Below are 11,943 nucleotides of genomic sequence, written 5' to 3'. Positions count from 1 at the left end.
GTCTTTCAATTCAATGTAAAATGCTTGCTATTTAAACTTTAGGGATCATTTACCACACAGTAATTTTTTCCCCTTCCTTCCTTTCTTTCTTTTTTGAAAGTTAGAATCTCACTAGGTGGCTCAAGTTGGCCTCAAACTTGTGATCCTGCTGTCTGTGTCCTGAGTGGGTGAGATTTCAGCCATACGGCAGCATGCCTGACTGATACATTATTAAGATTAAAAGCACTGGTGATAGGAAGCTGCCGTACTTGGCCTTTTAGGACACCCCCAAACTATAAAGCAAAAACAGGCAAATTCTACTATATATAAGAACATTAGATAGATTAAACAGTATGTGAATCAAATTAATTTTTAAAAAAATATTTTGAAGATTCTGATAATCTTTAAGAACTTTTAACTGAGTTTTATGTAGCTAAAATGACCTAGTTTAAGTAAAACCTTAATACTGATGATTAGATTGGACAAAATATTTGTAATTATAATCGAATTTCAACATCAGTAGAAACTAGATACAAAATTCTACTTGGTTTCAGTCTTGCCACATGAGGAGGCCCATCACAAGAAGTGAGACCAACTGGAGGGCTTGACAGTGTGCATGTGACTCCTGCTAGGCTTTCCAGATCTCTCGCACTGGAAATGGAGGACTCTATTCTAAGCGGCTTTGTGCTGCACTGCACTGAGATTCTGAGTATGAAAAAAGTAAGCAAAATACCTCTGCTACTGCTTAAGACTCATTCCAATCAGGTTTTGACTTCAAAACCGTATTTAACACCCTGAACATTACAAACTGCCAGGATGTTATCTTATACCAAGGATACAGTCTCCTAAGGAAGCCAATTCTTCATTCTTCTCTGCTTGAAACAACTCCAATTCCTCCTGACATGGAAGATAATTCTGAGTTGCTATTTCTTTTCAATATTAAAAATAGGGATCCGTGTCTTGTTCCTTCACACTTAGAAGATGCCCTAAACCTAAGAGTATAGACTCAAAAGGTGGGTAGTGCAATTGCCTTAGCTCCATACACACTCCTGCCCATCTCCTTTCTAAGAAAGCACAGTATAACAGGGACAAAATAGTGAAAAGACCCATTGGTATTCAGAGGAGGAAGACATGAGGCAAGCTGTGGCCAGGGGCATTTAACCACTCAATCTCAACTCTCCAAAGTCAAGGACAAAAGGTGAAAAAAGGGGAAATTCTTCTTATAGAATAGGCAGTGGTAATGAATGTCATTTTGCCTAAAAAAAAAAAAAAAAAAAAAAAAAAAAAAATCTGGGAAAATGAAACTGTTAGCTACTCTAAGAATTTCATTTTTAAAATTTCATTTTTATCTGCACAATGATAAAATATATGACACCTTCATGACTGGTTGCTCCATTTCTATGATTATAAAGGTCTTGCCCAAGTTATTCTCATAGCACCTCTCCAAGTTTCTTAAAGAATTCTTAGATCTTAACAACATTTATTTCATAAAACTGAAAAGATTTTAGCAGTAGAGCACAAGCTTAGCATGAATGAGTAACTGGGTTCACAGATGGGTAAAAAGGACAACAACAACCACGAAAACTACTATATGAATATAGCAACTACAGAGTTCTTTGTATTCAAAGAACTCCTGTACTGTCCTCTCACAGAAACTGCCAACCAGTCTCTAGAAACTACTAAAGTTTTGTATACAAACACACATACACAGTTACAAATACACAAGCTTGTTACTGGCATTATACACAGGCAGACAGCAAACTTTTAAATCACCATCATACATAACCATTTGCCAAATAATAACTGTCGAGATTTTATTTATATTTATATTACCAAGACTGAAAGACAGGTTTATAAAACAACTTGCTTAGAAGAACCAAGACAGCTAAAATTAGCTGAGCAATGAAATCATCTAAAAACCAGCAAAACAAAACAAAACATATTTTGCTTGAGGGGGAAGAATAAAAGATAATTTTTAGTATGTTGGTAAAATGATGCAAATTTGGAAGACTACCAAGAAATCTTTGACAACTCTTCAAAGTATAAATGGAAAGATTTTCCCCCAAACAGCCCATTCACAGTACTTACAGCACTGAAGTTAGCAAAATTGCCTGGGTCAGCCTCTTTATTGGTAGTGGTAGTAGAAGTGAATGGATCACAAAACATATCAGGATCTTTTTCTTTGGGACTATCATTGCCTGGGAAAGGCTGAAATGGATCATTCAGTTTAAAGGGATCAGAAGAATCCAATTTGTTGATGGGTCTTTTCCCTGGATCAAAATCATTAAAATTAACCAGCAGATACAGCAAACACAAGCACACACAAGAACATGTTCACAGGGAGCATTAAAGAACTGCAGGTGGTGGGCAGTTCAAGTCCAAGGCACATTCTCAACATTGCCTTAAATGGCCACAGCAACTGTCCTCAAAGCTTTCACACTTCTCTCTCAAATACATTCAGGTGCAACTAAATGGACAAAGTCCAAAAACAAAAAAGAGGAAATGGGCCAAGAATCATGATTGTCCAAAGATTTAGTCTTTCTCCATTTAAAGAAGCATGCTCCTAAGGAAGATAATGATAAGCAAGGAAAACCGATAAAGAATCAACACAGGCTGGCCTCTGCTGCTAAAGCCTCAGCCTCACTAGTGGCAGCAAAGATAAGTTGACTTTGAAATGTGGCAAATTTCTTCTGTCTTTTCGCTGGTATATTTACACATACATAATGCCTAGTAGCATAAAATGTAAGATTAACCTCACTTTTTCTTGCCATCTATAAAATTTCAAGCTGAGAATGACCAACACGTAGAAGTCCACAGCCTATATATGTACCACTGACAAACGAATCTTTGACCAAATAACAGTATGATGTTCTGCTAATTCATCACCCACTGTTTCAATACCATTTTAAAGCAAGTTATCTTATTCATTTATTCATTCATTCATTTATTTATTTATTGGTTTTCTTGAGACAGGGTTTCTCTGTGTAGCCCTGGTTGTCCTGAAACTTGCTCTGTAGACCAGGTGGGCCTCCAAACTCAGAGATCTGCCTGCCTCTACCTTCCTAGTGCTAGTACTAAAGGTATGCACCATTATGCCTGGCTTTCTCTAATTTTAAAGTTTTACTTAAAGTGAAACACTTCTTGAAAAAAAGAGAAGTTTTTAAGTTTCTTCAAATGTTCTTCCTATAGTACAGTATGCTGATAGTCATAATTGATTCTTTTCATAAGTGTATTTATAAAAGATGCTTGTATTGAATACTACTACACACACACCCTCGGAAAGTCTTCTGAAGACAAGCAAGATCTGAATTACAGCTACCATATAACAACTAAAGTACCAAGGCTTAGATACAGGGAATAACACACTTAAGATCACAAAGTAATAGCTCCAGTTATAGCTTATGAAGCCCTAGGTTTGCTCTATAGCACCATTAATAAATCCAAACAAACAAACAAAAACCCCAAACAAAGGAAAACAAAACCAAGCCTGGGGTTAATACTAGCACTTGGAAAGTGGAGGTAGGAAGTAGGAGGATGAGGAATTCAGTTTGAGACCAGGCTGGGCTACATGGGACACTGTCCAAAAAAACAAAATATTAAAGGGCTGGAAATGTAATGCAGTGGTAGAGTGCCCACCTAGCATTCATGAGACCTCAGATTTAATTCCCAAAACTGGGGGGTGGGGTGGGGCTCACAAACTGAGGCTAGGGCTAACCAGAATACAAATTTAAGGCTCCTAATCAGTGACCTTTTCAACAAACCATTCTTTCCCTTTGCTCTTTCTACAATGATGTACACTTGAATGTTTTCAGCTTTATTAGTATTGTGAATGCTGTATATGGTGTGTGTGTGTGTTGTCAGAGCAACTTTATGGAGTCAGCTCTGTCTCTGAACCTTGGCAGATTCTGGGAATAGAACACAGGTTATCAGGTTCATGCAGCAAGTACTTTGTGCCCTGTTAAGTCATCTCCCTAGCCATGTTCTCAGCTTTAATTAAGACACTAAACAAGGCATTTGGGTTTTAAAAGCATACTCACAAAGGTGTAAAAGCTTAAATGAACAAAATATTACTTTAAAAAAATATAGACTGTGACCAGCTTACTTCTAACAATTGTATTGGTGACTCTCTTTAAAAGATGAAAATCACTTAACTCATTTACCTAAGTTTTGAACAGATATTTATATACTAGCAATGGTATGTACAATCCATATCACATAACATGGGGAAGTTATTATAAAAAGGCAGAATGATTATTTAACAAAAATAAAAAAAAGTGATCATCTAACTTTTGGGGCTACAATGTTACCCAGGAATGATCTAGGGATAAAAACAGTGTGCCTTACAGTATTCTGTGTCCTCTGACAGAACAGCTTGGCAGCACTACCCATACTCAGGGGAATTTCTTCACAGATACTTTATTTTGTATTAAAAAACAAACCTTTCCTTGGTGTAGTGCAAAACACAACACAGACTAAAAACAAAATAAAAAAATCCAACTATAATTTGTTTCTAGACTAGACAAGGAATTTTAAAATCAGACTTTTAGAGCCAGGTGTGATGGTATGTATCTTTAAACCTAGCACTCAGGAGACAGAGGCAGGTGGATCTTCAAGACTTTTGAGTTCAAGGCCAGCCTGGTCTACAAAGCAAGTTCCAGGCTAGCCCAGGCTATTTAGTCAGATCCTATCTCAAAACAAAACAAACAAATGTCTATTATAAACTAAAAGAGTTTTAAAGGGCAAGCAGTTCTTTTTACCACTTGCCTGCCCCTTCCTTGCCTTTTTCTAAATAAAAACATAAAAAATAAAGGCTTTAGAGAGACTTCATATTAGTTTTCTCTCAAGAAAATTAATTTAAAAAAAAAAAAAGAGTATAGGAAACTGCTATTCAAATGATAATCAATGGTTTCCAAAAAAACCAAGATTCACCTGTTCACTTTATCTGAAATGGGGAGAGGAGGAGCACACGCCTAGCTGGAGGGGTTAGCAGTAAGTTTATGCTAAGTGCTTGGCTCTTGTTAACAGCCCTCTATATAATACACAACAATGGAAGAAAGGCCCACACAATACTTTCTAGAGAGGGAAAAGGAATAAAGTTGATCTAGGAAAGGCAGCAGCTCTCATACCAGGGGGTGGCGGGCAGGGTCTTGTTGGAGTTCCAGTCTTGGGCGGCAGTGCTGGAGGAACATCCTCACTCATGGTGGATGTCTCCTCTAACACAGGTTTTGGAAGGACCACATTGCTGGCAGAACTTGATGTGGTAGGATTAAAAGGATCTTCACTGTTGACCTTTGTTCAAAAAGAAATGTTTATATACACATGGTCACACAGTGTTCAGATGAATGATTCAAGTATCAGCAGTTTTGTTTCAATCCCTAGAATTGACATTTTACCCTTTACATTCAAGAACAAATAGGATTAAAAACTGATTTGTATGAGTAGATATTCTCCTATCATTACTTACCAGGAGCAACAGACATATCAAAACAAGCCAACTCTAGACTGAAGACTTACTAAGTAAGCATTAGGCAATACAAAGCCTCTTGAGGTCCAAATAGACTGTCTGAGCCGAATGATAATGAAACAAAATGAATGGCTGATTCTATGCTTCTCAGTGCACTTAAATATAGAGAGACAATAAATATCAAAGTAAATAGCTTCTAGAAAAACTATGACGACAGGCTAAAGTCAATATTTTAAAAAGCAAACTGATCCTGTGCAACGTTAAGTCTTAGTGTGGGTCTGAAAACCTGGACTTTCAAATATACGGGGATTATCAAAGATTGGCTTTCCTGTAACAAATCAGATTATGATTTATTTAGGCCAATGCTGTACTTTTTTTTTCTTTCTTTCATTTTTTCCTTTTTGGTTTTTCGAGACAGGGTTTTTCCATGCAGCCCTGGCTGTCCTAAAACTTGTTCTGTACATGTGCCTCTGCCTCCTGAGTGCTGGGATTAAAGGTGTGGGCTATCAGCACTGGGATAGGCCAGTGTTTTTCAACTACTGCACAACTAACTTTCTGGGATAGAGTAACTATGTTGGGGGTGGGAGCAGTGGCTCTGCCTGCCCTGGAGGACACACTCACTAGAGATGGACAACATCTTCCACCAGTTCTGAGAGCCACAAACGTCTCTGGACATTGCAAATGCTCCTTGGGGACAGATAATTTGTCATATCTTCAAATCCACTCAAATCCTTTTCTCTTAGCCTAAATCAATACTACAGCTATACTGGACAATAGGTAGCAGATACCCAGTACTGGAGTTGATGTACTTTTATCTTAGTGAAGATGCTAATAACTTCAAAGGATAAAATCAAATAGTCAGTATACAGGGGATAGAATGATTATTATGGTTACTGACCCAGATAGTACACAGGGAAAAAATGTAATTCAACTAGAAAAAACATTCAAACAGACAGACAACTCTAATTATGCCACCAAGCAGACTTTTCAGAAAAAGTGTAACCACCTATACCACTGCCTCCTATGCCTAGAAATTCAGTTACTTTACAGCTGATCTGTAATACCCATCTGAAATCAGCCCTGCTATGGACTGACTACAGCCACATCCACATTTCTGAGAGGGTTCTAACTGTAAGGAGATCAATCATTTGATGGAACATAATGTATTGCTCCTTCCTATTAATCATTGCAGATTACCTTTGACAATGTGCTGAAGTCAGCAAATCCATCTCCAAATGATTCATTTCCAAAAACAGAAGCAAAAGGGTCTGTGGCTAAAGGAGTAAAGAAAATCAGGGTGAGATACCACATTCCATGTCCTTTCTTTGTTCGCTAACAGTCAGAACAATAATTATAAGTTTATGAGTGATGTCTATACAGACCAGGTATACACTCCAAGTCCCGTAGTATGGTGTATTCCTTTGTATAAATCAGCTGTAAATGACCCAAGAGCAAAACCAGGTGCTAGTGAAGGGAAGGTGTTTAAGTTCTGGAACACATGTCAAACAAGACAGCTCCTATGAACTTCACTTTATTACTGTTTGTTTGTTTTGAGGAAAGTACAGCCCAGGATGGCATGTGGCTTTTTTCTCTCTGTCAGCCTCTCAAGTGCCAAGATCACAGTCATGTGACACAGTGCTTGGCCAAATTATCCTAATAATGGTATCAAGAAGTTTAAAGGGCCATTAGCTGCACATTTCACATATCATTCAAGTCTCATTTCAAATTCTACTTCTTCCACAAACCTTAGACTAGCCCAGGGTTTTTCCAAAGCAAGAAGTGAGTTCTTCATCTACAGCAGTAACTGTATTCTACTTTGTTCCACAGTTATCTGTAATTGATAAGTAGTTTGTGGCATAAGTAGCTTGAATTTGTCACATATTTTCCCCTGGTCCAAGTCAACTGTCACAGGCACAGATCTGAGTGTGTATTCTGGAGGAGGGGAGGCACACCTGCTCAAGTTTCCAGGACAGATTTGCACTAAGACCCTGTGGCTAAAAATAAAAAGAAATGGCCAGTCATGGTGACACACACCTTTAATCCCAGCAATCAAGAGGCAGAAGCAGGTGGATCTCTGTGAGTTCAAGGCCAGCCTAGACTACAGAGTGAGTTCCAGGGCTACACAGAGAAACCTTGTCTCAAAAATTAAAATGAATAAATAAAATAAAATGAAAAGAATCAGTTTATTAAGAAAAGGAAGGCCAGGCGGTAGTGGCGCACGCCTTTAATCCCAGCACTTGGGAGGCAGAGGCAGGTGAATCTCTCTGAGTTTGAGGCCAGCCTGGGCTACAGAATGAGTTCTAGGACAGGCATCAGAACTACAGAGAAACCCTGTCTCAAAAAAACAAAAGAAAAAAAAAGAAAGGATTGCCCTATAAATAGGAGTAGGCTGGAGAATGGCATACGCTGTGGTGATGTTTTGTGTTTTAATCAATAAAGTTTGCCTGGAGATCAGAGGAATAGCAAGCCATTTTAAGTAAACAAAGAAGTCAGGCAGTGCTGGCACATGCCCTTAATCCTATCCCTTAGCAGGCAAGATTTCTGGCCACACTAAGGAAAAGAGCCAAGAGTGGTGACACGCACTTTTAATCCCAGTACCAATCATAGAGACCTGAAGGTGTCTATGACAGAAAAGTGACAGAGCTGTGTAGGAAGAGGAAGTGAGGTAGCTGGGCTAAGAGAGCCAATGAGAGGGGAGAACAGCAAGGCAATAAAGACGTGGGTAGACAGGAAGTAACTCGCATTTGGAAGCTGCAGAAGTGGTGAGGTAAGGTTGGCTGTGGCTTTCCCCATTTCCTTGATCTTTCTCTAAGGCTTTCACCCCTATAGTTGGCTCCACGTTTTTTATTTAATAAGACCATTTTAAAAATTCATCTACAATATGCTAAAAAGACGGGTACCTTATTTTTTTTAAGATGTTTTATTTTTATTTTTTATGTTTTGGTTTTTTGAGGCAGGGTTTCTCCGTGTAGCTTTGCACCTTTCCTGGAACTTACTCTGTAGCCCAGGCTGGCCTCGAACTTACAGAGATCTACCTGCCTCTGCCTCCCTAGTGTTGGGATTAAAGGTGTTCGTCACCACCGCCCGGCAAGATGTTTTATTTTATGTGTATGTTTTGTGTGCATGCATGTATACATACTATGTGTGTGCCTGGTGCCTTTGGAAGCTAGAAGAGAGTATCAGATCCCCTAACTGCAGTTCCAGATGGCTGTGAGCTGCCATGGGAGTGCTGGAAACTGAATTTGGGTCCTCTGAAGAGCAGCCAATGCTCCTGATAGCTGAGCTTTGTGTTCAGCTCCATGGTACCTTATTTTTGTTTGCTTTGCTACGAAGGCAGTAAACCAGTGATAGTGAAATGGATGTGGTAAATGAGAGAGGCAGACACCTAGAAAACAGTCCTTTCCATATTTATCACAACTCTGATTCTGAAGAGGACGTTGAAGTGTTTGTTAATCATAGGAAACTGCAAGTTTAACAAGAAAAGACCTGTTTCATTAATGCACTATCTCTGAGCCTGTAACTGGGGAGACTTTCAGCAGAGGTTCAGTGTCAGGCTGCTTTCCTTTTCCTCCTGATGTGTGCCTGCTAAGGCAGAGCAAGCCCCACTCTCTTAATAATGCTGAAGGGTAGCAGAAGACGCTACAGGCTCACTCTCCTGAAGGAACCGATTATGTTGTACCATGCCTTTTCTGTCTTTTCCCTCACAGCCTTCTTACAAGTTACAGGACTTGTAGCAACAGAGCTGACTTAGGCCAGGACTGAAATACTGTAAAGTATAATTTAAAAAATATTAATTAAAAAAAAGATAATTCTACATGAAGAATATGTAAAAAAAAACCAAGATAATTCTACACAAAAAATATGTAATTGCTACAGAGTTTTTCTACTAGACACTGAGGACATGTAACTAGATAAATGACAGAATATTTTTTCCAAACTAGAGAATTAAGACTTTGACAAAAACTTTCTCAGATGTTGGCTGATATGAAGCACAGGCCTGCCTAGAACCTGGGAAGATTCTGTTCAGGCACACGCTGGAGGCAGTCTCAGACACTCCTGCGGGGAAGCCGGCAGGCAGCACAGAGGCCATGAGCAGTCGATCAGGCTTTTAAGGCAAAGGTGGACTCACTAGCACCCTCACTTCCACAACAATGAAGGTGATGTATTGGGGAAAATGTATAAAAGCATGATTAAAAATCATCCGTGATCTTATTATCAGAAATTACTTGTCAATACTTTAGCATACAACTTCAACCATCTTTCTTTTCCTGTTACTCTACTATGATTTTCTGTAAAGACAGAAACAATACAGTTATATTGCAGGTATACAACTTTTAACTGTCCCCACCCCCACTCCTGCTTAATTACAATCCTTATCAGCACCTGACATGCACTTGCTTCCTATCTTTCCATGCAAGTTCTCTGATACCAGGAACTTGGTTTTATTCACTATTGTCTCCTCAAGGACAGTCAAGGTCTGTCGCGTAGAAGGCACTGGTATTTGTTGAAAGGATTGCTTATTAAGGATTCTCCGAATAGATGTAACAGTTCTTAGCATAACCAGCTGGCCAACAAGGAAGAAAGGAACAAATAAAAGTTCCCTAAAGATTGTGTTGGAGAGATTGTTCAGTGGTTAAGAGGACAGACTGCTCTTGTAGAGGATTCATGTTCTGTTCCCAGCACCTACGGTGGGCGGCTCACAACTGCCTGTAAATCCACCTCCAGGAGATCCAATGCTGTCTTCTGGCCTCCATGAGGATCTACACTCATAAGAAGCACATACCTACACACAGACACATAATTTAAAAAAAAAAAAAAAACTAAAAAAGCTCCCCCAAAGAGTAGCTGCTTACCAAAGAATCTTAAGATGAAGAATCCTCCCTCATCTCTACACCCTTTAAATATAAGATTTTCAAGTTCAACCTCACACAGTCTTCAAGAGATACCCTGAATAAGATACATCTGTGAAGAAACATTGGTATCTTAAAGACCACAGCTTTAATTAGTACCTGGAAAGACATTGTATTTCTTCAATCTAGGTTTAGTAAAATATTTCTCTTCTCTTCTCCTCTCTCTCTCTCTCTGGCACCAAAACTAATCTCATCTAAGGTACAAAAATAATGCTTACAAGTGAGAAGAGCTTATATAGAAACAGGTCCTGGATTGGCTTTTCCTTCCAGAGTGCACAGTGTCTGTCCACCAGGAGCAAGCGAGTACTGAAAAGAACTCAAGCACTTAATGTACTTTCACTATTGTCGTAGCAACTATATTTTAGCGATAAGAGTGCAATGATTTTTCTAACTCATATAAATTAAATATACATGTATATAATAAATATAAATTTACTCATTTTAAAGACAGATTTTTGAAAGTCCACAATTCTAAATGTGATTAATATCCAGCATTAGAGTAACTCATTTGTTCCATATCTGCTTTTTATTACTCACTCTTGCTAATCATGCTGGGGAGGAGTTAATATCCAATCCCCTGAAATTCAGTCATATTGAATCTTATTACCATTTGTCCAATATAAGAGATTCAATTTGTTAAGACATTTGCACTAATCTTCTATATCATCAACTACTTGGTCACATCAACAACCTGGGAAAATGACACATCCTACGAGCCACATGACATTCAAGCATTCGTGTTTGAATTTACTTTCCTCTAATTTCCCATGCTCCCAAGCAGAAGCTAGCCTACTCATCTGTCTTATTCCTAATGAAGAGTGGAAACAAAACAATTACTTCATTGAAAATGTTTAAAGATTCCATCAGACTTAGGACTGAATCTAGCCAACTGGTTTACCTTCTCATAAACTGTGTAACCTTGATCAAGTTAGTTATTAATATTCTGGAACTTAGTTTCCTGGCACTTACGATTCTCTCTGTATTTTAACAGACCCTCTTTATATTAAAAACAATTTTCATTACTTATTTGAAACCACTCATCTTTAAACTTGGGTCAAGATCTTAAAGAGTACACGCCAAACAACACTTTATAGGCTTGAGAGAAAGAGGCACTCACAAGAAAGTAAAATATACTAGAGAATATTGATGTGAGCCTCTCTTTATTTTATGTATATGAGTGTTTTGCCTACATGTACACATGTGTATGACATGTGCACTGGAGTCCATGGAGGTCAGAAGAGGGCACTAGAACCCTTGGACCTAGTTGTGGACTGTTGTGAACCACTATGGAGGCTCTGGACCCGAATGTAGCTCCTTTGCAAGAGCAGCAAACGCTCTTAACTCCTGAGCCATCTTTCCGGCCACCTCTTTTTTTTTTTTTTTCCCCCAAAAACGAAACAACAAAAAAACAAAACAAAACAAAAAACAGGTTATTTTGTAGTCCAGGCTGGTCTGAAATTCACTATGTAGTTCATATTATGTAGCTCAGGCTGGCCATGAACTTACAGGAATTCTACCTCACCCTCCTGAGAACTAGGACTTTAAAGTATTATCACCACACCCAGCTAACTTTTAATCTTTTTCTTTCTT

The 11,943-nt window shown here is 38.5% G+C and overlaps 1 protein-coding gene across 4 annotated transcripts in view; it reads right to left on the bottom strand.

Moving 5' to 3' along the window:
• Eps15 (epidermal growth factor receptor pathway substrate 15) overlaps positions 1 to 11,943 on the bottom strand; it is a 108,809-nt gene that overhangs the window by 2,762 nt on the left and 94,104 nt on the right. For 3 of the 4 annotated variants that reach the window (XM_028888878.1, XM_037202793.1, XM_037202794.1), the window contains 3 exons: positions 6,641 to 6,717; positions 5,106 to 5,268; positions 2,068 to 2,249 (listed from right to left, as the gene is read on the bottom strand). In XM_028888878.1, coding sequence (XP_028744711.1) covers positions 2,068 to 2,249; positions 5,106 to 5,268; positions 6,641 to 6,717 — 422 coding nt within the window. The remainder of the gene's footprint in view (positions 1 to 2,067; positions 2,250 to 5,105; positions 5,269 to 6,640; positions 6,718 to 11,943) is intronic. The other variant, XM_037202795.1, reaches the window with a different exon arrangement.

Source organism: Peromyscus leucopus, chromosome 2 (assembly GCF_004664715.2).
Source record: "Peromyscus leucopus breed LL Stock chromosome 2, UCI_PerLeu_2.1, whole genome shotgun sequence".
Taxonomy (NCBI): domain Eukaryota; kingdom Metazoa; phylum Chordata; class Mammalia; order Rodentia; family Cricetidae; genus Peromyscus; species Peromyscus leucopus.
This window is presented reverse-complemented; position numbering and strand designations above follow the sequence as displayed.